The sequence below is a fragment of the Typopeltis vanoorti genome, chromosome 24, assembly GCF_054136105.1.
Source record: "Typopeltis vanoorti isolate ZY-2024b chromosome 24, IOZ_Tvanoo_1.0, whole genome shotgun sequence".
Lineage (NCBI taxonomy): Eukaryota > Metazoa > Arthropoda > Arachnida > Uropygi > Thelyphonidae > Typopeltis > Typopeltis vanoorti.
Genome location: NC_143572.1, coordinates 35,394,633 through 35,420,345, shown reverse-complemented (window position 1 = coordinate 35,420,345; position 25,713 = coordinate 35,394,633). Strand labels below are relative to the sequence as shown.

General features: G+C 34.7%; 1 protein-coding gene across 1 annotated transcript in view; it reads right to left on the bottom strand.

Annotated features, from left to right (window-relative positions):
• Positions 1-14,539: 14,539 nt before the first annotated feature.
• LOC150093100 (BOS complex subunit NOMO3) overlaps positions 14,540-25,713 on the bottom strand; it is an 84,193-nt gene continuing 73,019 nt past the window's right edge. The window contains exons 6-7 of the mRNA XM_090414154.1: positions 25,390-25,500; positions 14,540-14,680 (exon numbers count right to left, since the gene is read on the bottom strand). Of these exons, the coding sequence (XP_090270280.1) occupies positions 14,660-14,680; positions 25,390-25,500 (132 nt within the window). The 3' untranslated portion in view covers positions 14,540-14,659. The remainder of the gene's footprint in view (positions 14,681-25,389; positions 25,501-25,713) is intronic.

Below are 25,713 nucleotides of genomic sequence, written 5' to 3'. Positions count from 1 at the left end.
AACAATAAATCGCTAATGCCTTTCGTTCCCCTTATAGGGGTCAAGGCCGTTTAGCCCTATCTAACTTTTTGGAGACTGAGGGGGAAGTTCAGTCTCCACCAGTAGCCAATCAGATAGCTGGCCCAACACTATCACTAATTATAAATGGTATCTGGTTAAGAGACTGCAGACGGTGCCCACATCTCGTGGTCCCTAATGCAATCTATTTATTGTCTGAAATGGTGTGGGTTCTGTGGTTGATTTTTTTAAAATTAAGTTTACAGGATGAAAAACTCAAGTTATTATTATTACATGACACCTTCAATGACTCATCAAGGGAGGGCACTCTACAACTTTCCAGGAGAAATAACACGATTGCAATGCAAGAGATTGACTAACTCAGGAACCAGTCGAAGAAAGGGTTGAAACAAGTTCCTCTAGTTAGCAACTAAATTCAAACTAAGAATGCTTTCTTTGGGTGGTCAAGTGCTATGGGTGCAAATGTCACTTCCAAAAGGCTACATAGGCCCTTTATTCATGATCTCAAAAACTTTCTTGTTTTTCATATAATCACAAATAACGTAATGATAACATGTAATGATGGCTCATTTTTCTTGCTTCTTCATGACTGAAATGAAAACCAAAAAACTGAGCAATGCTGCTGTGAAAGAAATTGAGGGAGAAGGTTGGAACTCGACAGTGGGGATATTAGTTAAAGATGATTATCGATGATGTTACAACAATGATGACAGCACAACTGTTGGGATAAGAAGAGAGCAGATTGAGTTTTTTATGATTGTTTGGTTTTTCATAATCTTAAATGTAGAAAGAAATTAAAGTTCTAAATCTTAAATTCAGGAGATAAAAGGATGGAAAAAGTGAAGATGGCTGGTTTACACTAAGACTTATTAAACCACTAAAAGTAAACTTTCATGTGTTTTTGTGATTCTTTAAAAGGGAACCTGCAGTTTTTGAATTAAGGATTTTAGATCCAGTTTTCATTCTGACAGCTGGAAATAAAACTACTTCACCTAACATGTAAATAAGGTGAAGAAAATATTTTTTGAATTCATTCAGAACAAAGCTAAAAATCAATTGCCACTTGTTTCTGATAACTCACCAGTGACGAGTGGAGTTCTGGGCATGGATGTTTGTGATCATCTATCTTTAGGTAGTAGATGAATTTCACTGCAGAGCATGAGGCTACCTCCCTACTTACTACAATCTTAAACTAGACAGCCATCTAGAGATTAAACTATGTCTAATCTCTAGATGCCTTCCAGACTATGCAAAAAATAAATAAAAATATAAAAAAATCCTTAACCCACCCACTCACAGTATTAAAACCCATATTTACCTGTGGAAATGATCAAATAACTCAAAGGGCTCAAAAAAAAAGGCCCAGGAAATTTACTCTAGTTGGCAACTAGATTTAAATCTGTACTGTAAACAATTTCAAATATATATATATATATATATATACCTGTTATATATGAGGGAGTTGTGGATATCATATACAGCTCATAAATATTTTCAAAAATACAAAAAAAGGAAAATTGATTTAGTTTCACTAATTAACATCATTAGGTTAAGGTACTGGAGAAATTGGTGAAAGAATTCAGGACTGAGTGGATAGGAATATGATACTCTATAGGGAACAACATGGTTTTGTGAAGAGCAGGTCTCAGTAATTTGCTTACTTTTTATAATTGAGTAACAATGGAGTTGGATAAAGGAAACGGCTACTCAGTGATACTGAGTAGCCATTTCCTTTATCCAACTGTGCAAAAGCATTTGACAAGATTCTACATTAAACTCTACTGCATAAATTGGAGCAAATGGGGATAGATATGAATCTGGTCATTTGGATTAAAGGGTGACTGATGGACAGATATCAAAGAGTGGTACCACAGAGCTCAGTACTTGGTCCACTGTTGTTTAATTTGTACATCAATGATATAAGAAATGATTTCACAGGAAATATTCAACTATGTGCTGATGATGCAAAACTGGAACGAGCAATGGTAAATGAAAGTGATGCAGATATCCTGAAGGAAGACTCAAACAGACTAGCAGTATGGACAAAGGTAAATGGCTGCCAGTTTAATGTGGCCAAATGTAAGGTGATTTACTTTGGGAAGAGATCAGAAGCTGTATACTAAATTAAATTGATGGAAATGAATTGCGGGAAAATGATGAGGCGATGGAATTGGGGGAGGGGGTAGACAGGGAGCTGAAGTTTAGAAGGAATATTGCAAAGTAGCAAAAAACAGCACATCAGATTACATGGTTTGTTGAAGAACACTAACAAGCAGGGATGGACAGGTTATTGTTCCCCTATATAAGGCTTGAATAAGGCCACATGTGGACTACTGCACACTGATTTGGACTCCTGGATTCCATGATGAAAAAGTTGTGGAGAGGATCCAGAGGTGAGTGACAAAGATTGTGGCAGGTCTATGGAATGCTCCCTACAAGTAGATTGACAGGTCTATAGGCTTCAAAAACTAGCTGACAGATGAAAAAAAAGAGGTGACATGATAGAAGCATTCAAGTTATTAAAGGGATTTTTATAGGACTGACACTGAAGACATTTTTCAGTACATGGCAAGAAGGGAGAGAACAAGGATTACCAGTGGAAGTTGTGTAAGAATGTGGTTAGCAAGGGTGTTAGGACTAAGTTTTTTGCTTGGAGGGTGGTATGGGTTACCAGAGGTAGTTGTGAGTGCTTCATTAGTGAATGAGTTTAAGGAGAAGTACAATAGGTATTGCGTGAATAAATGGATCTCCCAAGGTAAGTCTCCTAACTCCATGGAGATACTAGTATAATAATAATAATTAATGAATAAAAGAAGCTTATCGTTTCGCTCATCTTGATAATTTACACATCAGTGAAAAATTTACCACAATGAATAGAGCTGTATGCTTCCTTAGCTGTGTGAGTCAATAGGATCAGCACACTTTTCAAATTAAGAAGAATACAGCATGTTGAATGACAAGTAATGTATACTCAAATGGACCTTATATAACTTCAACAAAGTCAGGGATTACCCATCTGATTGCATGAAAATGAATACAACTATTTAAATTTTATGGTCTATAAACATTATCAATTTGCTTGGAAGTATGATGTTACATTATATGCTGATCAATAAATACATGAAAAATAGCTAACAGTTTCAGAGGGAAATGACAAGTTCACAGTCTGCATTCTATTGAAAAACTGGAAGTCCACAGGTAATAATATTAAAGCTTAGATATGACCAGTAAGCCAAAAATACTGATTTAAGGAGCTAATGCCCCTTGAAAAGACTGATCATTCATTTGCTATCAGACCCTATAGAATCTGTTTGGAGATACAAGCAATCCTAATTTTATGACAGGTAGAACTATGTGTTTCCATATTTTTATGGAAGAGTAGACTTTTATTACCAACAAATATCTATTATTGAATGGGATGAACTAAGGCATGTTTCATTGCTCTTCAGTTCTGAATGTGGAGTAAGAGAAATCAATCCAGGTTTGTAGAGTAAATATTATTATTACATGACACTTCCACAGAGCACTAGGACTCATTGTGGAAAGTTATTCTACAATCCAACACCAACACTAGGAAATCCACCATATTCACTGCACTATCCTTATATGGTAATTTTGTCTATTAATTGTATGCATTATTTCGATAATATGTTTGTTTTGCAAGTAGAAAATCTTGAATTTCTAGAGAAAAATCTCTGCAACCTCCATATGAATGCAGACAATTCAGTTTCAATTGAAAAAAAAAAAAAAAAAAACATATACAGCTTTCTCTCGTCACGAAGACAGGCGCATATTCCAAGTTCCTCTAACTCAGTAGCGCACTCAAAATTTAATCTGGGGGGGGGAGTAGACAATTTGAGAATCCACACTATGCATCACATATGACCTATGACTGAGCATCTGCAATAATCGCTAATTCATAAGTAGTATAGAAATAGAAGACACAACACAACATAAATAAAAAAAAATGAATTCAAATTAAGTGGATATTGAAAACAACATTATTTCTTAGCTGAATAAGAAACTCATAGATAAAAAATCTAAGAGTTTCATGCCAAATATAGAAAACTATAAATAAAAGTTCTGCGAGGCCAAGCATAAGTTAACAAGTGGTACATGCTGGGGCAACTCGTAGTAAAGGTGGAGTAAGCTCTGATCACTGTCCTTATTTGTATTTTCCCATAATGTAAAACACAGCTCCTAGGAGATGTATGCTGTTATACATTATGGGAGAAGGTCACTTCCCAGACTGGTTTTGACCTTTTTTGAGGTTCTCGTCAGAGTAGGTAGACTTAGATGTAAATACTAAGGTTGCAGTAATACAAAGCTTATTTCTTTACTGTCATCATCATCATTAGTGTTGCCCCAGCATGAATAAAAGAAAAAAGACAGGTCCAATGGTATAACTCAGCAGATTCTCTTCCCCCAATTTCCTCTGTCTCTTGCTTCCTCCTTCATTTCCTGATATCTTCTTGTTCCTGTAGGGTTTTGACTAATTTCTCTCTCATTCCATATAAATTTATTCAGTCGACTTCCTACCATACCAGCTTTGTTGATTCTCTGTTGTCTATTTCTATATTTAATTTATCATCTTCACTAAAAATTGTGCCCAAGTAGCTGAAATGTTTTACTTGCTCCACAGGTTCTCTGTTCACAACACAGTTGATATTTTCAATTCATCTGCCTATTTTCATTGTCTTTGTCTTGTCATTGCTGACCTTCATACCATATCTATTACAACAGTTATTCTATTCAGTCACGGAATCTTGCAGACTTCTAGTGGATTTATGTCGATGTATAACATAATCAGCATAAAGCAAAGAGTTTATATTAACATCTCCAATTTTGATAACAGGTTTAATACCACTTTCCTTCAAAATGTGATCCATATAGATAATGAATAACACAGGGGATAATGTACATCCTTGTCTGACACCAGATTTAACATTAAACCATCTTCCTGTACTTCCTTCAATTCTAACTACTGACTTAGAACTCAAATAAAGACTAAGAATTGCTTGATATAATACCCCATGACACCATATAACGGTAGCATTTTGAATTGCTTCTCTCTTGGCACCTTGTCATATGCTTTATACAAATATACAAAACTTAAATACAGATCATTGTTATATTTCCATGATTTCTGAACAATTTGTCATAAACTGAAAATCTGTTCCTGACTGCCTCTATTTGGCTTGAATCCAGCTTGTTCTTCACCAAACCTTTCTTCCACAATCCTTCTCAACTGTTTCTCAAGTACACTTGCGTAAATGTTACCAGGAACACTCAGTAGAGAAATACCTCTGTAATTCTTACATTCAGTTTTATTTCCTTTTTTATATACTAAAAACTATGAGAGCTCTACTATCATCTGGAATTCATCCCTCTGCCCAGGCCTTCTGAACTATGCAGTGCAGCCAATGTAAGACTTTTATACGTCTATACTTGAGCATTTCTGGTTGAATATCATCTACTCCTGCTGTCTTTACACATTTCAAGCTTTGGATAGCTTTTTCTACTTCAAGTATGGATATGTATTCCTGACTGCATGTCAATTGAGTGTTTTTTACCACTGTGCTATCACTGCTTGTTTCATTTAGTAATTTTTCGTATTAATTACTCCATACTTCAAGGATATCTCTTTATCCACTTTTCATGTCACCTTTATCATCTCTAATTCCTTTTACAGCACTCTTTCCTCCATTTCTGAGCTTCTTCAACAACCTCCAGAATATCTTGCTACCTTCTTGATATTTATTTCCTATGTTCTTACCAAAGTCTTCCCATGACTTTTGTTTAGCTAGTTTTACACAGTGTTTAGCTTTCTTACATTTGTCTCTGTATTCTCTAAGAGCACAAATTGACTTATTTGCCAGGAACTTTTGATATGCTTTCTTCTTTTCCTTCACTGCTTCTTTAACTTCCTGCATCCAGCATGGAGTTCTGATTTTTCTATCCTTGCAGACAACCTCACCACATGCCTCTCTGGCTGAATCAATCAGTGTTTTCTTCAGGTCTTGCCACTGAATCTCCAAGGTTTGGTTCCTGTTCTCAAACTTTCATTTTTTTTCTTGAATAATGTTCGTATATTTTAGTCTACAGTTCACCTGAGAGCTGCTCAACTTTTATCCACTTTAAAACTTTCTTATATGTTCTTCTTTAACTTTTGTGGTATATGAGAGCCAGAATGGTGAAAATATGAAATTCAATTTTATCCTCCTCAGGAATAAATGGTGTTCACTTTCCATTTCAAATCCTGTGTAAACTCTGGTGTCCTGCACCATTAGAAAAACATCACTATCAACAATAATATAGTCAATCAGATTTTTCTCATTCCTTGCCTCTTCTCTCCATGTGAATTTGAGCACATTTTTATGTTGGAACATTGTGTTAGTAATAAGAAGTCCATGTCATGAGCAGAAATCCAACAGGTATTTGGCATTATTATTAGCTTCGCTCTTTTCTCCAAATTTTCCCAAAATATTTTTGTGTCTGTCAATCATTTCCTACTCTGCTATTTCGATCCCCAACAAGGACCAACATTTCATTTTGTTCAGTTCCTTTCTCTAAATCATCAAAAAATTCCTCCACTTCTACCTTAGTAGAACCTTTTGTGGGACTAGGCACCAGGGACGAATTCTCCATGCTTGCTGCACAAGCTCATTAATTGAGAAAGAAGTAATATTAATTTGTCAATAAATGCATGCATTTATAAACATTCTATTTAGGCTTTTATTTTTGTAGACAGAAGATGTCTTAAGCTTGCGTGCCAATAATTGAGCTTTGTGTTGTGCATCGAAAGCCGATGCTTGCTCATCTAGTCAAAGCTACCTTGGCTTGCTCGGTTGTAGGAGCTTCCAGGTCCTTGCAGCAGCACTATGATTTCACACGCTCGCATAGCCATTTCACGTCGTCTCACTCTGTTGCTTAAACACAGGCCATACGCAGTCAACGTAGCTCTCACCAGTGAGCTTCTGCCAGCCTTTACAAGCGTGCGCGTTGCTTGGAAAAATTAAGTTACAATCAACTTTTTATGACAATGTTATTGACCAGTTCATAAAGAAGAACCGTAGAGTACAATTTGTATTCAAGTAGCTAAATTGAAAAAGATAGAATATCATTTGTAAAATAAATGTTGTATTTGTATGATTAAATGTACATAAACTTCTAAATATATAGTTTTAAATAGTCAGTAATTCATTATTCCGCTAATCAGACTTCAATCACACCTCCCTGAATGATAACAAGAGCAAGCGTGATTTTCAAGATCAGCATTCGCCCCTGATAGGCACAAATCAGTCTCATTGTCCAGTTTCCCATTCTGATATTTGCACACATCACTCTACTTGAGACTGCCTGCCATTCAAGAAGATGAGTGTCGTATTTTGTGTTGAATACTATGGCTACTCCTTCTTTTCTGTGGTTGTCATTGCCTGAATATAACATTTTGTATTTATTGCTCAGAAAGATCTCACCAGTTTTTGTCTTTTTTTTTTTTTTGTTTCAGTCACCCCTATTATGTCAATCTGGTACTTATCTAATTCCTCAGCAAGCTCCATTTCTTTGCCATTCAGGCTTCGAATGTTGATAGTACCGATTTTGAACTCTGGTGATGTTGAGTTGGGGTGTGTTTTAGGATTTGTTCCAGTAGGTGACTTTTCGCTCTTTGCCCTGGTTCCCTGGCGAAAACAATGGGGACCTTGTTTAACCGGGTGATGCTCCAGCTGGCATGAAATTCTGTCATGTTGTACCATCATTTTATATTTTGGTTTAAGCCAATAAGAATGCAATTTGGTCAGCTAAATCCCAAATTTCAGTCCATCCTCGTTCGTTCAGTATCCAGGTAGATACCTAACAAGGTGCACCAGAGAAGGTGAGGATTGGACATTAGGTCAGAAGCCCTGGTCGGTTCTCAGCATTCCTTTAAAGGCTAAGTGGAGGTCTCCTCTCAGTTATACAGCTTTAACCCTTAAGCACCCCAAATTGATATTAGTTCTTTAATTTATGTAGATGTTACTTATAAATAAATCCAGTATACATTTTTCAAGATTCCTGGACTGAAGTGAATAACTGCTGTAAGAAATTAACATAAAAAGATGATGAAAATAAGTAGAAACATGAAAACATCAATTGCATCCTGAGTAAAGAACCTGTAGAAGTAGTAAAACATTTCAGCTAATTAGGCACAATTTTTAGTGAAGATGGAAAATTGAATATGGAAATACAAAATACATAACAGAATTAGGAAAGCTGGTATGGTAAGAAGTCAATTGGATAAATTTATATGGAATAAGAGAGAAATTAGTCAACACTACATTAACTACACAAGGCAAGTTTTAACTTATATGAAAGCTGCATTAAACATAAAGCTGTTGGAGAGGTCTGAGAATAATTAGGAGAGTCAACAGATGGTATCAGTGGCAGTATCATATTCAAAATGATGATAATAGGAAAGACTTGATATTGTTAGCATTCAGGAATGTGTCCTAAGAGCTAATCTCAGGTGGTATGGCCTCTTAAACAGAATGGGAGGGGAAAGGGGTTATTAACAAAATAAGTGTTATTTTCCAGGATGGCATGAAAGACCCAGAGGAAGATCTCGGTGGATAGATAAAGTAAAAAGCACCTTAGAAAACAGAAATATAAGATCTGATAATATTATAATCTTCACAGATAACAAATTAATTTGGAGGAAGATTGTTGAAAAGAAGTTAGTAACGACATAACTTTTCGCGTAGGGTCTGCTAAAAAATAATAAGTCCTTAATGAAATAAAGACCAAAAAGGCTTCACTTTGGCGATGTAAAAATTATTTAAGTTAAGGGGATATTTAATCCCACATTATTTCAATGCCGAATAATTTTGGCATTTTGGCAAAATTTGGTTTTGAAATAATGTGGGATTAAATATCCCCTTAATTTAAATAATAAGTCATTATTTTTTAGCAGATATTAGTGCAACTGTTATATATATTTGGTAGTATTTTGTTTATTTTTGACTGTGTAGTTACATGTTATTTAGTCAACTATTATTAAGCGATATACTTTTCATAATTGCTTTTCACTATGGCAACAATATGTATGGAAAAATGGCAACCAAGACACTGATGTTGACTGATATCAACATGTAGGATTTAGTGCAATGTAGCACGTTTAATGTATTCGCTGCCAAGAGTGAATGGTTTGTGATATGAGAGAAAGAATGGTGAAAATATCTGTCAAATGTTTCGTAAGTGATTATAAGAAATGTGAGTCATGAAAGAATGGAGTGACTGATAATAAGGAATGATAAATTTTATTTATCATTCAGTCTTTGATAATAAGGTATAAAAGCAGGATTGTCAAAGTAATGTGGAGAATGTAGCGAACAGCGAATGATAGTACACAAAATAAAAATGAGAGTTTGTGACTGGAGAAATGATTGATACAGAAGGATGGAGAATGAAAGAAAGAAAGAGTGAATGGGAAAAGCATAAAAGCGCTAGCAAAACTGGGAGAAAAGAGATAGTATTGTATGAGGATTCAATGATAAGAGGTATACTTAATGACAAAAGCATGTTTTCCAGGTGTGAAAATAAAGGATATTAGTGATGCTATAAGTATGCAGAAGAATGAAGTGAATGACTTAATTGTTTTGGCTGACATAAATGATTTGATGGGTAAGAAATATGCAATGAGAGATATGAAAGATTTTTTAGCTGAAGCAAAAATGAAGATTAAAGAAAGTAAAGATTGTGAGTCTGCTGCCTCAGCATGATAGGACAAAACTGAGAAGAAGGGCCATGATTGCCAATGATTCAATGAGAAGATTGCAGGAGGAAAGGTGTGCAGTTTACTGATCTATGGAATGAATTCGATGGACAAAAGAACTTATATATGCCGATGGGCTACATTTAAATGGTTTTGTAGTTAGTTTGAAGAAAGCATTGTTTAGTGAGTGATGAAATCAAGCTTGTGTCTAGCTGTCCCTGTGATAAATGAGCATGTGTACAGTAATAATTATGCAATGCCAAATTGGATTTCACAAGTCTCCAATTCGAATGGTTGGTAATGACATTACACAAGGGATGTTGAAATGCATGCACAAATGTAAGAAGTATCAGGAATAATGGTGAGGAGATTTTTGCATTGGTAAGCTTGACTTGGCTAAAATTATAAGCATCAGTGAGACCTGGTTGACTGAAAATGATATAGTTACAGGGATAGAATATAAATGGTTATGTATTTTCAGGAAGGATAGAATGGAACAGGACAGGAGGTGGGATATTGCTGATGATAGCTGAAGAATTACAACCAACAAAATTAGAACAAAGAGGATTTCAGATTTGAGGGAGATGGTTCATTTGAGGCTATCTGGTGTGAGATAGAGGAAAATAGGGCAAAATACATTGGTGGGTGCTGTTATAGACCAGGGGGTCCACAGGAAGATGCCACGTAATGGCAGATTAGCACAATGAGTGTAGGCCAAAAAATTATTATGGGAGACTAACTATGGGGATATCAATTGGAGAGAGGAAAGGGGACATTACAAGATGGAAGTTATACAGTTACTAAGAGATAATTGCAGGAAACATGTTATAGAAGGGACAAGGGGGTTTGAGGGTTTTGGATCTGATAATAGCATCACAAGATGTATCCATAACCAAGGTAGATATTCTGCCTCCAACCAGGGCTGAGCCATGAGGTTGTGCACCGCACAAGGGCGCTTGAAGATAGGGGGCACCATTTCACCACAGGGAATAAAAAAATATATATATAAATTTTCTTATTCTTGAATTATATCGTTTGAAGTGAAACATTATCAATATTACTACAGATTTTATTTCACAGAGTAAGCATTGACTCAGCGAAAATTTTATAAATATTCTTGATTGTTTATTATATTTTTAGTGGAAATTATTAGTTTAAGACAGACTGTGAATTCATTCTTGCGCTGTGCTTTGCTTAGTACCGTCGACAGGATGTAGCATAGAGGCAGCCTTCCTCACGCCGCTGCTTAATAAGGGCGCTCGCTCGTTCAGACGTATTACGGCAACAAGATATTTTACAAAAATACAGCATTTAGTTTACCAAATAAAAAAGACACCATTTCCAATTGAACAGTTAAATATGTGCTTATTATATTTTATTAATAAAAAACTTATAGTCATACATAGTAAAACTAAACATTTTAGAACCCACTTATTAGATACTTAAGGAAACAACCCATAAAGTATCATACGATGTGAATTTCATAAACTTTTATTGTCTATATATATATATAGAAGGGACAATAGTTATATATATATATATATATATATATATATATATATATATATATATTAAATTATATTATGCATGAATTCTCCTACTCAAATTACGAGTCTCTATCGCTCCGAATTTCACATTTGAGCGATAACTCGCTCCCTGCAGTAAACAATACGCCATCCCCAACAGCCATTATACTGCAGAAACACAAAAACCAATTAGTTTTATCATGTCACTGGATAAGGTTCACAGACATCATTTGCAGACTGTGTTATATATTACTCAACAAATAGTGCAATTACAGACAACTGGGAATATAAACACTAACCAATGAATCACATCTTCCCTCCAACAGAAACTGCTATATACAGCAGGTGCAACATATGGTTTTGCTTGACACTACCCCATCATGAACATGTTAAAACTAAGAAATATATAGTGAATGCATTTCAGATATTATGGAAATGGTTTAAGAGAATTAGCATTTCAATTCAATTGTCAGCTTGTTTTGTTTGGGTTGCGCGATCTTTTGTTAATACTGCACCAATCATATGCACTTCTTAATAGTGGCTTTTTCTCTATTATACTGGCCTACAATTGCACACATCTTTCACTTCTCATTAGTAATTTGTCAAGGATTGTTCATTATGTATCTCAAGTCTTAAATTATTGGTAATTTTTGCTTGATATAATGGGAAAGAAGATGACTCCATTTGGGTAGATAACTTTAATTGCACACAAGGAAACTGCTCTTGAGAACAGAAGAAGTGATGGAGAATAGAAGCTTCTTGGTAAGTCATACCCATTTTTAGTTTCTGAAAATCCCCACATATATCTCGCTTTTTTAGCTTTAATTTTGGGAAAAAAAGTGCGAGTTATAGTTGAGTAAATACGGTAATTTTTTTAGCTTTCAAATTGTTAAGTATGGATCATTGGTTAAAGAATGGATTTATAAAACGTACAAAAGAGAGCAATATAGCAGATATAGAAATAAGCAATTTCACTCCTATCATTGATGACAAATTATTTATATTAAGTAAAAATGTATAGTATCTTTATAAATTTTGTTGTATTAAAAATAAATCATATTTTTTTTGTTTAAATGTACAACTAAATTCAAATAAAACAGACATTTACAATGAAATATATTTTTATTTATTATTATTATTATTTTGATAAGAGTATTTTGAAAAGTTGCTTGGTAATAATGTAAATTAAAGAAGGGGTACACGGATATCTGAAGTTTCAGAAACACTGATCTATCCAAAAATATTTAGTCTGAAACATAGGTGTACATTACGATGTTCGTTTTCTTAAATTCCACTTCGAATTTGGATAGACGAAATAGTGTCTATCCAAATATGCACTTCTTACATTTTTTTTTGGTGTCATTTCAATTTTGAATGTGAATGTGTTTAAGTGACTTTGGACAATTTGACTTTGATTTTAATTGTGTACTTATTTTTGATAGACAAATAAAATTTTAAAGATAATAGTTTATAAATTATAAACATATTAATCAGCTGAGGGCCCAGAGCTAAAAACCCTGTATATATGCGGGATAGACTATCAGCGTGTCAGGCTGATGCAGCTCGAATTAAATTAATAAACATAGGTTATTTATGAGCTATAAAACTCTTCAGATGATCTTGGTTTACACATACTGCAATTGGCCCTTTCTTGATACTTTTTGGTGTATTTTTGCACCATTTCATTTTGTGCGTTACAGTAACAGTGTTACTGTGCAGTTGCCTTTTGTTTTATAAAATATATTTATTGTTGTTTAGTAAATTTTTTGTGAATTTGGATTATTATTCACGTAAATAAGTACATCTATTATATTTTTGCTAAGTTTGAAAATCAGTTAAATTGTTTCATTTTAGTTAATTATCTTATTTTGAAAACAAAAGATTTTTATGTTATGTTAGGTAGACATCTAGAAAATAAATAATTTTCAATAAGAAATTTATTTATATATTTGTTCTTGTTCTGGGTGGAAGACATTGGGGTTGGGGTCCTTTTATTAATTTCTTTAATAAATATTTTTAATATTCTAGAAATTTCTTAATTAATCAACAATTACCAGAATGTAAAAAATATTAAATAAATACCAGTGAGAAATCAATCAGTGGCTAATATCTCTACATGTTAATTTTCAAAAAATACCTAAAATGTAAGCATATTTATTATTCAAAACATCTGAAAAATCAAATTCTGTAATAAAAAAAATAGTCTTGGGCCATTCACTTTAAAAATAATAGTCGGTTAAGGGGTTAAAAAATAAGTTTAAGGGAAAATTTCAGAAATTATTATTTATTTTGGTGGACAACTTTTAATGCTCTTCTTATTTTAAAGTCTAACCAAGTGTGTTAACCTCTAGATGTCGGAAAAAAAGCCAAAGAAGATATCTGGTGCACAAAACAGGAAAAGACAATTGCAACGAGTACAACTGGATTCCGACATAAATTGGCTGGATCGCTGAATAAATTTTTAACTTCAGGATCACATAAAAAACGAAAACGAAGAACAGAAAGTTCTAACGAAGCAAGTACTTCGTGTAGCTCTACTACAGAAAAAGAGAGGACACAAGATAACTATGAAGAAACAAATGTTACATGCGAAAATGAAACTGGCCTGACTGGACTGTCTACAGAAGTTGCAGCAGAAGAAATATTGGATTCCGATTCAGCGAAACACAAAACTTCAAATTTTACTTTAAATTTTAATGTTAATGATCCAAGTACTTGGCCGAATCATATAACTACCAAAGTTAGAGATTGTTTAGTTGAGCATTGCCCGTGCCAAGTAGTTAATAAAGAATTTCCCAAAGATGAATCTGGCCACAAGTTTTCTGATTCATACTATTATCAAACTTTAGCAAATGGAGAAAAACTTTTACGAAGTTATTTAGTTTATTCAGAATCACGAAAATTCAGTTTTCTGTTATTATTACAAAATATTTTGGTAGTCAAAATTTCCAACTTTCTAACGAATAAGGTTGTAACAATTGGCAACATTTAAATCATATACGAAAAATACATGAGACAAGTTCTGTGCACATTAAAAACTGTTCAAAATACAGCGAACTTAAAATGTCGTTGATTAAGAAATGCATTATTGATTGCACACAACAAAGATTATACAAAACTGAGAAAAAATATTGGCAATCTGTTATAGAATGGTTAATCTACATAATACAATATTTATCAAGACAGTGTATAGCTTTTAGAGGTTCTTCACAAAAACATTTTGAAAATGATAACGGCAATTTTTTAAAGTTAGTAGAAACTGTCGCTAAATTTGATTCAATAATGGCAGAACACTTGCATCGCATCCAAACATCACAAAAAAGGAACATTGCTCATTATTTAGGTGATAAAATACAAAATGAAATCATCCATATAATTTCTGAAGCTATAAAACAAAAAATTTTAGAAATGGTTAAAGAGGCGAAATATTATTCATTAATTCTTGACACTACTCCAGATATAAGCCACACAGAACAATTATCTATTGTTATTAGATTTGTTAATCAAAATAAAGATACAAATATACCAGAAAAACATTTTTGGGTTTTCAATCTGTAGAAGATACCACTGGGCAAAGACTATTTCAATTTATAAAAAATTATTGAATATTAACATTTCGGATTTAAGTGGCCAAGCTTATGATAATGGTTCTAACATGTGAGGCAAACATAATGGACTGCAGAAAAAAATCCTTGAAATAAATTCAAGGGCTTTTATTATTCCACGTGCTGCTCATTCATTAAATTTGGTAGTTAATGATGCAGCTAAGATATCCTGTTGTAAAATTTTTCTCTCTTATTTTATTCTTATTATTTTACTCTATATTTAGTCTATATTCTCTTATCTTTACTTCTTGATTATTCTTAATTATACTAAAACTTTATCTTCAATCTTAATTCTCTTAACTTCAATATCTCTCTCTCTTGGCCAATCTATACTTACAAGAACGATGCTAGTGGTTTGTGGGACAAAGGAATTACTAATGGCGGATACCTATTCCTTTGTCTCACACTGGTTCTAATTCCTTTTTCGGATTCAAGGAAAATTTATTTTTTCACTGCGCCACCAAGAATCCTAAATTAACAGATAGTGTAGAATCCAGGAACCAGAACACAGTTTAGCATACAATCTGACGTTACTAAGAGTTACGTATGCAGTCGTAGCCTCTCTATAAATTAATCTCCTGCTGTGGTCCGTAATTTATGAGCAAGTGCAACAGAGAAGAAAATCAGGCAAGTCATCAGTTAAACAAAAAGAACAAAACATTTAATTCAATTGAAACATTGTACATACTATGAATTCACTCTTAATATATAATCTGCAAATACTAATGAATGAGTACTAATTTACTTAGATTCTCAATATCTATCTTAGCATGCACGACAAAGAACTTCAGTTAAGGTTTACAATCTGCACTTGAAAAATTACACTTATTCATTAATACTAAGGACAATTATTAGCTGAATTACTAAACTAGCTCCATGTGCTCTTATACAATTTCTTCTCACAAAATGCTCACAACTTTTTCTATCATTTAAAAGACAATTCTCAGGCTCCACGTGCTCTCAATTAATTTACTTAACAAAATACTCAAAATTTTCATTATTACTTTATCATTCAAAGAAACATTCTCTAGAGATGTTTCTTTGAATATATGTGTATATATGTAAACTTTCCTAAAGTTTACATATATACACATAATAAAACATGGATTGTACGTTACCAATTGCTGGGGAATTGTCTGGCCACTTTTCATATCTCGTCTGGACAATTACTTTCGACACCACGTTCCTTCTGCTTTCTCTGAGGCATTCTTCATAGGTTCAATCTGCACTTACTTCTGCCGCCGAAAATAGGTAGATGTTCTTCTCTGGTGAACTCGTTCAACATCATAACAACATCTCTGTAAGCATTGGTGAATACCTTCTGCTGGGCTGGTCGCCGACTGGTAAATTGTTGGGAAATCTACGGCAAAGTGCCTCCATCACTGTCTCGAATCCGCAGGGAACGAGGGGACGCCACGAGGAGGCTCAATACACATCAGCAAGACCGCCTGAAAACTCTGGAGGTTAACTCCACACAAGAGTAAGAATAAAACTCAGCCTCAGAAGCACAAGAGGCACTGCACGACTTTTTAAAGTGCGCCCCACACGTTCACTTCACGTCATCGATTACTCCTCCTATTTTTCTCAGCGTCACCTCACGTCACCCAGTACTGTGCGCCCCACACGGAAATCTTAGCCTACTCTTCTGGGCGTATGAGTGTGTGTGGGTGGGAGGGGGGAACTTACTTACTTACAAAAGGGTGCACCTGTACTCTTTGATGCACGTGTTTCGATTCCGGCCATCTCTATTTAATCGGATTATCTCTTTCTCCCAGCAATCTATAAGTACTTACACTTAAGCAGTTTAGCAATTCTCAAATACTTTATAATATCACATATTAAATGAAGGATTCTCAGCTTAGTAACATTTTAGTGAAATTTACAAGAGTATAGTACATTCTGATACAACAATAATTAATTCAAAATTGCAAGCCCATGTTAAGTCTGAAGGAAACTTAATTTAATTTTTGTTTAATTCAGAACTTAACACTGTGAAACCATAAATTTTTTTGGGGTAATACAGGAATTATATAATTATTTTTCAATATCTGTGAAGCGTTGGGCTATATTAAAAAAACATATTCGTGTTTTAAATTTGAATCCACTTTCTGCTACTAGATGGGAAAGTAGAGTAGAAGCAATAAAGCCACTTAAAAATAATATCAAAGAAATTTACCAGGCCTTTTTTGATATTACGGAAGATGAAACTAAAGATATCGATTCTAGAGTTCAGGCAGACAACTTAATTTCAAAGATTTATTCGTTTAAATTTATTTGCTCTTCACCACTCATTGAAAGAGCACTCCCAACTGAACAAGCTGGCTTCAGGCCAGGAAGAAGTTGCTGTGACCAGGTTCTGGCCCTGACAACTCAAATTGAAGCAGGCTTCCAGAAGAAACAAATCGGGAGCCACTTTCATTGACCTAACATCTGCTTTTGACACTGTCTGGATCAGGGGCCTCCTCCTAAAAACTAGGAAATATTATAAAATGTAAAAAAACTCTACAACTTTTTGAATCTATTCTCTCCAACAGAAAAATCCGGGTCCATATTGGCAGAAAAAAGAGCAGGCCCAGATTCCTTCACAACGGTCTTGGGGCTCTGTGTTATCCCCTATACTTTTTAACATCTATATGTATGATCTACCTCATACCAGATCAAGCAAGTTTATGTACGGCGATGACCTAGCGATCTTACATCAATCCACCTCCTTTACCAACTTAGAATCAACCTTGAACACAGACCTGAACACTCTGGAAGAGTACTTCAAGCAGTGGTACTTGAAGCCAAATCCAACGGAAATAGTGTCCTCAGTATTTCACCTGTATAATGCAGAGGTGAATCGACAACTCAATCTTTCTTTCTGTGGAAAAATGGTAGAACACGAGCCTCATCCAAAATACCTTGGAGTGAGCCTTGACAGAAGCCTAACCTATAAAAGGCACATCATCAACCTCTTCAATAAAATTAAAACCAGAAATAACATCATTTCAAGGCTTGCTGGAACAACCTGGGGGTTGTGGTGCAAAAGTCCTAAGGTCGCCTGCACTAGCCCTCGCATTCTCTGTAGCAGAATATTGTGCCTCTGTCTGGGAAAGAAGTACACACACTAACATTATCGACATCCAGCTGAACTCTGCCATACACACAATTAGTGGGACAGTGAGAAGCACCCCTCTCTCCTGGCTGCCTGTTCTATCTAATATTGCTCCACCACACATACGGAGAAGACAAGCCTCGATTAAGGAATTTAATAAAGCAATGAGCAACCCACTCCTACCCCTACACCAGACTCTCATAAATCCATATAGTCTTTGCCTAAAATCTAGAAAGCCTCTCTGGTCCATGGATGAACTCTCTTCAGCTGCACTGCCATCAATATCTGCCATATGGAGAGAACACTGGTCCAACAATCTCCCAACAAACGGCTCCCTGGTAGAAGATTCCTGTGCTCCGCAACCTGGTTTTGGTCTTCCTAGGAAGATTTGGTCATCCATAAACAGGATCAGAACTAGTCAGGGCATATGTGGCTATCTTCTACATAAATGGGGGCTGTCAGATCACCCTTATTGTGATTGTTCTCCCGTGGCTCAGACGATTACTCATATTGCGTACGACTGCCCAAGGCGTCAAATTTCACGGTGGTGGCCTACAGTACATCCACAAGGTGACGGATGAGGCCTTGAATTGGCTTTCTTGGACCTTGACCTGTAGTTGGTATGGTGGTGATGGTGGTTATGGAGGAAACAGAAGATCACGGTCCCATCTCACCACGAAGACGTTATTCTAGTAGTCACTCTCATAGTCCTCGTCATAGTATCAGCAGAACTCCTCATGTTCGAAGATGATGATGCAGTGTGAAATGGGCTTCCTCTAATGGATCAAGTTTTCTCACACAAGACACAACTGCTCTCTACTTAAACCTTGGATACAGCCACTTTTATGTTGTGAAGTGTTGTGAAAACATACAGTCTTATCATACTTGGTGTAGCAGGACGATAATTGTCCCTGGCTTAATTATGACAAGTTACTTTTGCTTTATATATATATATTTTTTTTTTAAAAGAAAGACTTAGTAAGCATTACATAAAAGGTTGTGCCTTTTATGTAATGAACTTTTATACGTTAAGATTTTAATCATTTGTTTCTGGAAATTGTGATTGCATTTTTCACTTACCAGTTTCATGTAGCCATAGGAATAAATAAATAAATTTGCTCTGTTCATGTTTGGTACGAAATCTTAAGTCTTGTAAATGTTGCAAGCAATATATTGCAGAATCCGACATTTGATATAGGAAAAATTACAGAAAATCTTGATTATATTATACAAGAATTAAATACTCGCCGAACAGACCAATATTTTGAAGTAGCAAACGATCTTAATATTGATCCTATTTTTCCAGACATTTGCAGAAGAACAAAAACAAAAATGTTTGGTTACAAAGCATCAGACGAGACAACGCATGATCCTAAACAAAATTTTAAAATAGAGTTTTTCTTCGCAATTTTAGACACGACAATAACTTCAGTCACGGAAAGATTCATACTCTTAAAACAACATAGTGAGGACTTTAAAGTTATAAGAGACATTAGCAAATTAAAAGATTGGAGCGATGAAGATTTAATGAAACATTGTAAAGATTTGCACTTAAAACTGAGTGACAATCAAAATTCCGACAATCGCGATATTGATGGTATGACTTTATTTGAGGAATTAAAAACTTTGCAATGTTTTATTAAAAAAGAGTCGGCTCCTCAGGATGTTTTAAATTATATATACGAAAATAAATTAACCAACACGTTTCCGAATACTGCGTTTCTGACGCGTATTTATTTAACATTACCAATATCCGTAGCAGCAGGGGAAAGAAGTTTTTCAAAACTGAAACTAATAAAAAAATTATTTGCAGACAATGTCTGGAGAGTGTCTAAATGATTTATCAGTTATATCAATTGAAAATAATATTCTGGATTCATTAGACATTAAAGATATTATTAAAAATTTTGTGGCGGCTAAAGCAAAATGGATAAATATGCAAAATAAATCTACATTTATACTAATTGTTATATAGTTAAAAGCATATCTCCAAATTATCTTTGTTATGTAATATTTCTTTTTATATTAAAATAAATGTAATTTTTGTTTATATATATATATATTTATATTCTGTTGTATTTATATATTAAGGAATAAACATTTTTGAAAATTTTTATTATTAAAAATTCCTTATTAATGAATTTCAGTGATTACAATGTTCTACTACTGTTAAATAAAATTTAATTTTATGTATGAGTATAAACTGTTTTGTACTTTTAACAAAGTATAATTTTTCGCAAAATTTTTTCATGGAAACTTATTTTATGGGGGTGCTGAAAAACGTTTTGCACAAGGGAGTGAGGCCCTGTCTCCAACTGGGGAGAGTGACCATATAGTCTTGTTCTGGAATGTTGTCAACATGTAGAGTTCTCTGTCAAGAAGGGAGTTTATGTTCAATTATAAGGCTGGTGATTATGAAAGACTTAGGAATAATCTTGGAACAGTGCCATGGCTTGAGAAGCTACAAGAAAAGAATGTCAGTAGTGCATGGAAAGTGGGAAGAGATTGCTTGAAAGTAGCAGTATCAGACTGCATATCCAAGGTAAGGAGAATAAATTAAGTTGGAATTATGTGGATGAGTAGGGATATAAAGTGAGAGCTGCAAAAAAGAAAACATTGTGGAAATATAAAGGAAAAAAGTGATCAGCATACTCATGAAGAGTACAAAAGTGCAAGCAAGAAGGATGACTAGTGGAGCAAGGAAGGCCAAATCAGATTATGAGAGAGAATTAACCAAACAGGCCAAAGTAAACCCAAAAGAGTTTTTTGTTATGTAGTAAGTAAGAGGAAAAATGACTGACAGAATGACTTTAAACAAGCTCAACAAACTCATGGTAGGAAAGTGACTGAACCAAAAGAGTTCAGTTGCTGAGTGATCATTTTGCAAGAGGGTACCATTCAGTGATTTTACAGTCGCTGATGTTAAAGAATGTATATTAACATTGAGGTATATGAACAGGAGGTGTTCAGCATATTAAAAAATATGAATGTGACCACAGCAGCGGGACTGGATGGCATATCAGCCCATGCACTATATGAATGTGCAAGAGAATTGGCATTGCCCCAAACGAAGTTGTTCAATCTAAGTCTCAGCTCTGGCAGGGTTCCAAGGGAAAAGAATGAGGGAAAGATAGTACCATTGCATAAAGGGTGCTCCAAGACAGAAGTAGCAAACTGCAGACCAATTAATATATCGGGAGTGGTTGTTAAAGTATTGGAAAAGTTGGTGAAAGGTAATATACAACAGTGGGTGGATAGGGATGCAATACTCTATAGTGGGCAGGATGGCTTTGTAAAGGGTAGGTCCTGTCTTAGTAACCTATGCACATTTTATAATAAAGTAACTGAATAAAGGCAGAACTGAATAAAGGTAATGGCTACACCATGATACTGCTTGACTTTGCCAAGACATTTGACAGACTACCACATGGAAAACTATTAGAAAAACTGGACCAAATGGGAATGGATATGAGGCTAGTAGCATGGATGGGAGGGGGTGGCTGACAGAAAGATACCAGAGAGTAGTATATGGTGGTGTGGAATCTAGGAGAATGATCGGGACTAGTGGAGTAAGTACCTCAGGGTATGGTACTAGGGCCAATAGTCTTTAATTTGTATATCAATGACACATGGAAAGATTTATGAACAGATATTCAGTGGCTTGCTGATGACACAAAACTGGGGAGAGCAATAGTTGATAAAGGTGATGTAGATATCCTGCAGGATGATTTAAATAAATTGGCATTGTAGGCAAAGGATAATGATTGTCAATTTAATGTTGCAAAATGTAAGATTATTATTATTATTATTTGACACCTCCAGGGAGCCCAGGGACTTATCGAGGGAGGGCACCTGCTCTACAACTCCATCTCCACTATTCAATCACCAACTGACTGCAAGCAACTAGCCCAACACCATCTACCGCCAACCACCACTGGTATTTCCACAGACAATCGCAAACATCCATGCCCATGGCAGGATTTGAACCCACAGCCTTTTGGCTGGAAAGCAGATACATTATCAACTCGGCCAACCAAACCAGCTAATTATGCACTTTGGATTGAAAAGGTTGCACATGGTGTATCATATTGATGGTATTTGTTTGCAGGAAATTAATGAGGCTAGATACTTTGAGATAATGGTGGACAAAAAGATAAAGTTCAGAGGGCATATTGCAAAAGTTGGTAAAATAGCTCAACGAATTACTTGGATGTTGAAAAACATGCTAACAAGTAAAGACGGAAGTTACTAATCCTCTTTATAAGGCTATGATTTGGCCACATCTTGACTATTGTGCACAGACTTGGTCACCTGGGGTCCAGGAGGTGGTCGAGATGATTCAGAGATAAGTGACCAAATGGTGACCGGTCTGTGGAATACTCCCTATGAGGATAGGTTGAAGGTTTGTTGGTTACAAAGTTTGGTTGATAGTCAGAAAAAAAGGGGATATGATAGAAACTTTTAAGATATTAAAGAGGTTTTATAAAATTGATGGAAGTGAAATTTTTCAATATATCACAAACAGTCAGAGAACTAGGGGTCACCTGTGTAAGTTGTATACGAGTGTGGTTAGCAGGGTGTGCAGACCAGAATTTTTGCTTGGAGAGTGGTGAGTGGAATGGACTGCCAGAATTGGTTCTGAGTTTCCTGATGAATGGATTCAAGGAGAGGTGTAATAGGATTTGTCTGTATGATGGTTAATTTGGATCTCCCACGATAAGTCTCTGGACTCCATGGAGATGGCGTAAAATAACAACAATACTAATATCCTGTACATCCCTGAGGGTATATTAATAGAATCATCATCATCATTAAATTCCTAATTTAATGATGTTTCTATTAATTTAAATTACAGTAATAACTGTTTCTGGCAACCATAGCATATCAAAAAATCAAGGAGCAAGAGCTGAATCCAGCCAAATTTTGAAGCTCCTGCTTCAAACTTTGGTGATTTCAGAGGATAAATTGGATGTTGAAATACTGAGTATTCATGAGAGTGAGACTAAGCAAGAAGTGAGCGATATACGGAAACACAAAATCCAAAGTTGTAATTCTTATTGCTTCCTTGCACAATACCCCTGAAATTGATGAAGAATGTCCTGAAAATAAGCAAAATAATAAAATTTTTTAATTCCACAAAAGCAGGTGTTGATACATACGATAAAATGTGTATGAAGTATAACCCTGATGACAGTATGCTCTTCTTCTTTATTTAAAAAACCTTGTAGTACTTAAATATTCAAAGCTTCTAGAGCTTCCATAACCAAAAGATGGCCATTGATGCTGTTCTTCCATTTTTTTTAATGTATCTACAATAAATGCATATGTTCTGTATAATTTTGGACTACCTAAGAGTTCTAAAATAAGCAGACAGGACTTTCTGAAGAAATTATCCATGGAATTGACCAGGCCATTTCAAAGCAAGCATTTAGGTCTTCCACAAGTACCAAGAAACATCCAGAAAAAGCTATGAGAAAACTTGTTATTCCAAAAGCTCCACAACCAGAACCAAGCACTTATGGATATTCCCAGGGCTGTTGTGTAATACATCCAAGATTGAAGGATCATAAAATAAGGCCAAAGTGCGAAAAATTCTGAGCTTTTGTTGCAATGAGTATTCTTCAGTAAGATGCAATAATTGTATGGAAAATTAAGACTGAATAAAAAATGTTAATAATTAATATAAAAATAAAGCAATATTAATGACTTGTTTATTTCATCTTACTCGCATAATCAACCTTCCAATAAATAAAAACATTTCATGAGAAATTCAAGAAATATAACTTTAATTTTGGAGTTAAAATAGGCCCGATGCTACTAATTATGTAACAAAAAAAAAAGGTGTGACTAATTAAGGGTTAAAATCTATTTCCCCTAGTACTCTCACTTCAATTCTCTTTAAAATAATGGAGAAGGCCATCAATTGTCACCGTTTTTATGGCTGGGCTGCCACCACCACCACCACCTGATGCCCACCAATTAATCACTGACAAACAGTATGAATTCTATCACTCTATCAACTCAGGATCTCCTAGCCAACATCAACCATCTTCAGAGAAAACCCATGGAAAGGTTCAGAGAAACTCATGGTCTTGATTTTTCCTGGACAGTTTGATCAGATTTGTATAAGAGACCTAACGAATACCTACTTTCCTTTAGAGTTTGCCAATGCCAGAATATCCAAGGGCTTGATACTTTTGTCCACTATTTTCCACTTATATAAAAATGACTTTCTCTCACCTGAAATCCTTTCCATAGTTTTTCTGATGACAGTCATCTTCTTCTTCATTTAAGAAGCCTTGTAGTACTTTATTCAAAGTTTCTAGAGCTTCCATAACCAATGGCTTAAACACTCTTATCCCTGCCAACCAATGGAATAAGGATGAGCTTGTCCACTTCAATGCTACCAAAGCAAAATCCTTGTCTATTTGTTGCAAGAAAGACTTCACCTAACCTTTTGAAAATATCCAGATTTCTAGACAAAATTATTACAAATTACAGATTTTTCCACATTGAGATAACCCCTCCTGGAATAAAAAATATCCATAATTTCATTAGCTTTCAAAAACCACTTTCCCTCAAGGTACTATACCACTCACCTGACAACTTGTTACACTTATAAATCCCAAATCTGCTCAGCCTTAGCATTGTCTTATTTGGGGTGGTGCACCCAAAATCTTGCTAAAAATGCTTCATGCTGTCTAGAAGAGAGAGATGCTTTATGCCTCTTCTTATAGGTATTTTCACAGACACTTTGCTAAACTAGCAAGAATCATTCCTCATTTTCCACTAAGACTTTAAAATACACAAGTGACTGTTGATCAAGAACTGTTCACTGTCCATCTTCAAATAAACCTATCACTTTCCTCTTTTATTCAATCTACCTCTATTTTCTGGAATAATTCCAATGGTTTACACAATACATTGGACAGGCTCCTTCCTTCTTTCTTCTTAATCACACAAACATGCCTGCCATGGATGTTCTATAGATTTTGCAACTTCTTGTACATGGGGTTAATGGAGATATCTTAATAATGGCATTATCAGAAATCTGAACTTTTCTGAAATTGTCAGTTCAGAAAAGTTCAGAAAAGAATATGAAGACAGTAATATTACTGTCTTCATCCAAAATGAACCTTATTTATGAGATTCATTCTCATTTATTGTTCAGGTTTTAAATGTATTAATCATCTTGTTAATTTCCCAAAACTAAGAATATGATTTAATTTAATATTTGAAATTAAATCTTTTAGTTTTCTAAAGAAGACATTAACAAAAACAGCAGATGATCACACACATACACACTGTGTGTGTGTATAATCACATAGAAATATGATATATATATATATATATATATAAACATAAGATTGTTACTAATAATTCATAACAAACCTTCAGAGAAGAAAGAAATTCTTGAGAGGTCACAACATTGCCACTGATGTCCATTTGATTGAGGCGGCGGAATACAATTACTCGCATTCCAGTAATGTCTCCAGAAGTTATCTGTAAAATAAATAATTTTACATTTGAGGCATGTTTTCATATCATATTTTTCAAATTCTATATTACAATAAGAATGAAAAGGCACTTTTCTCAGATCTTTTACCAATTATCTCAGATCATTAATCACTGAATATCTAAGTTATGTGTTTTCATGTATATATTATATATTGTCTAGAACTATGGCACAAGTTTCTCTAAAAACAAAAATGATTT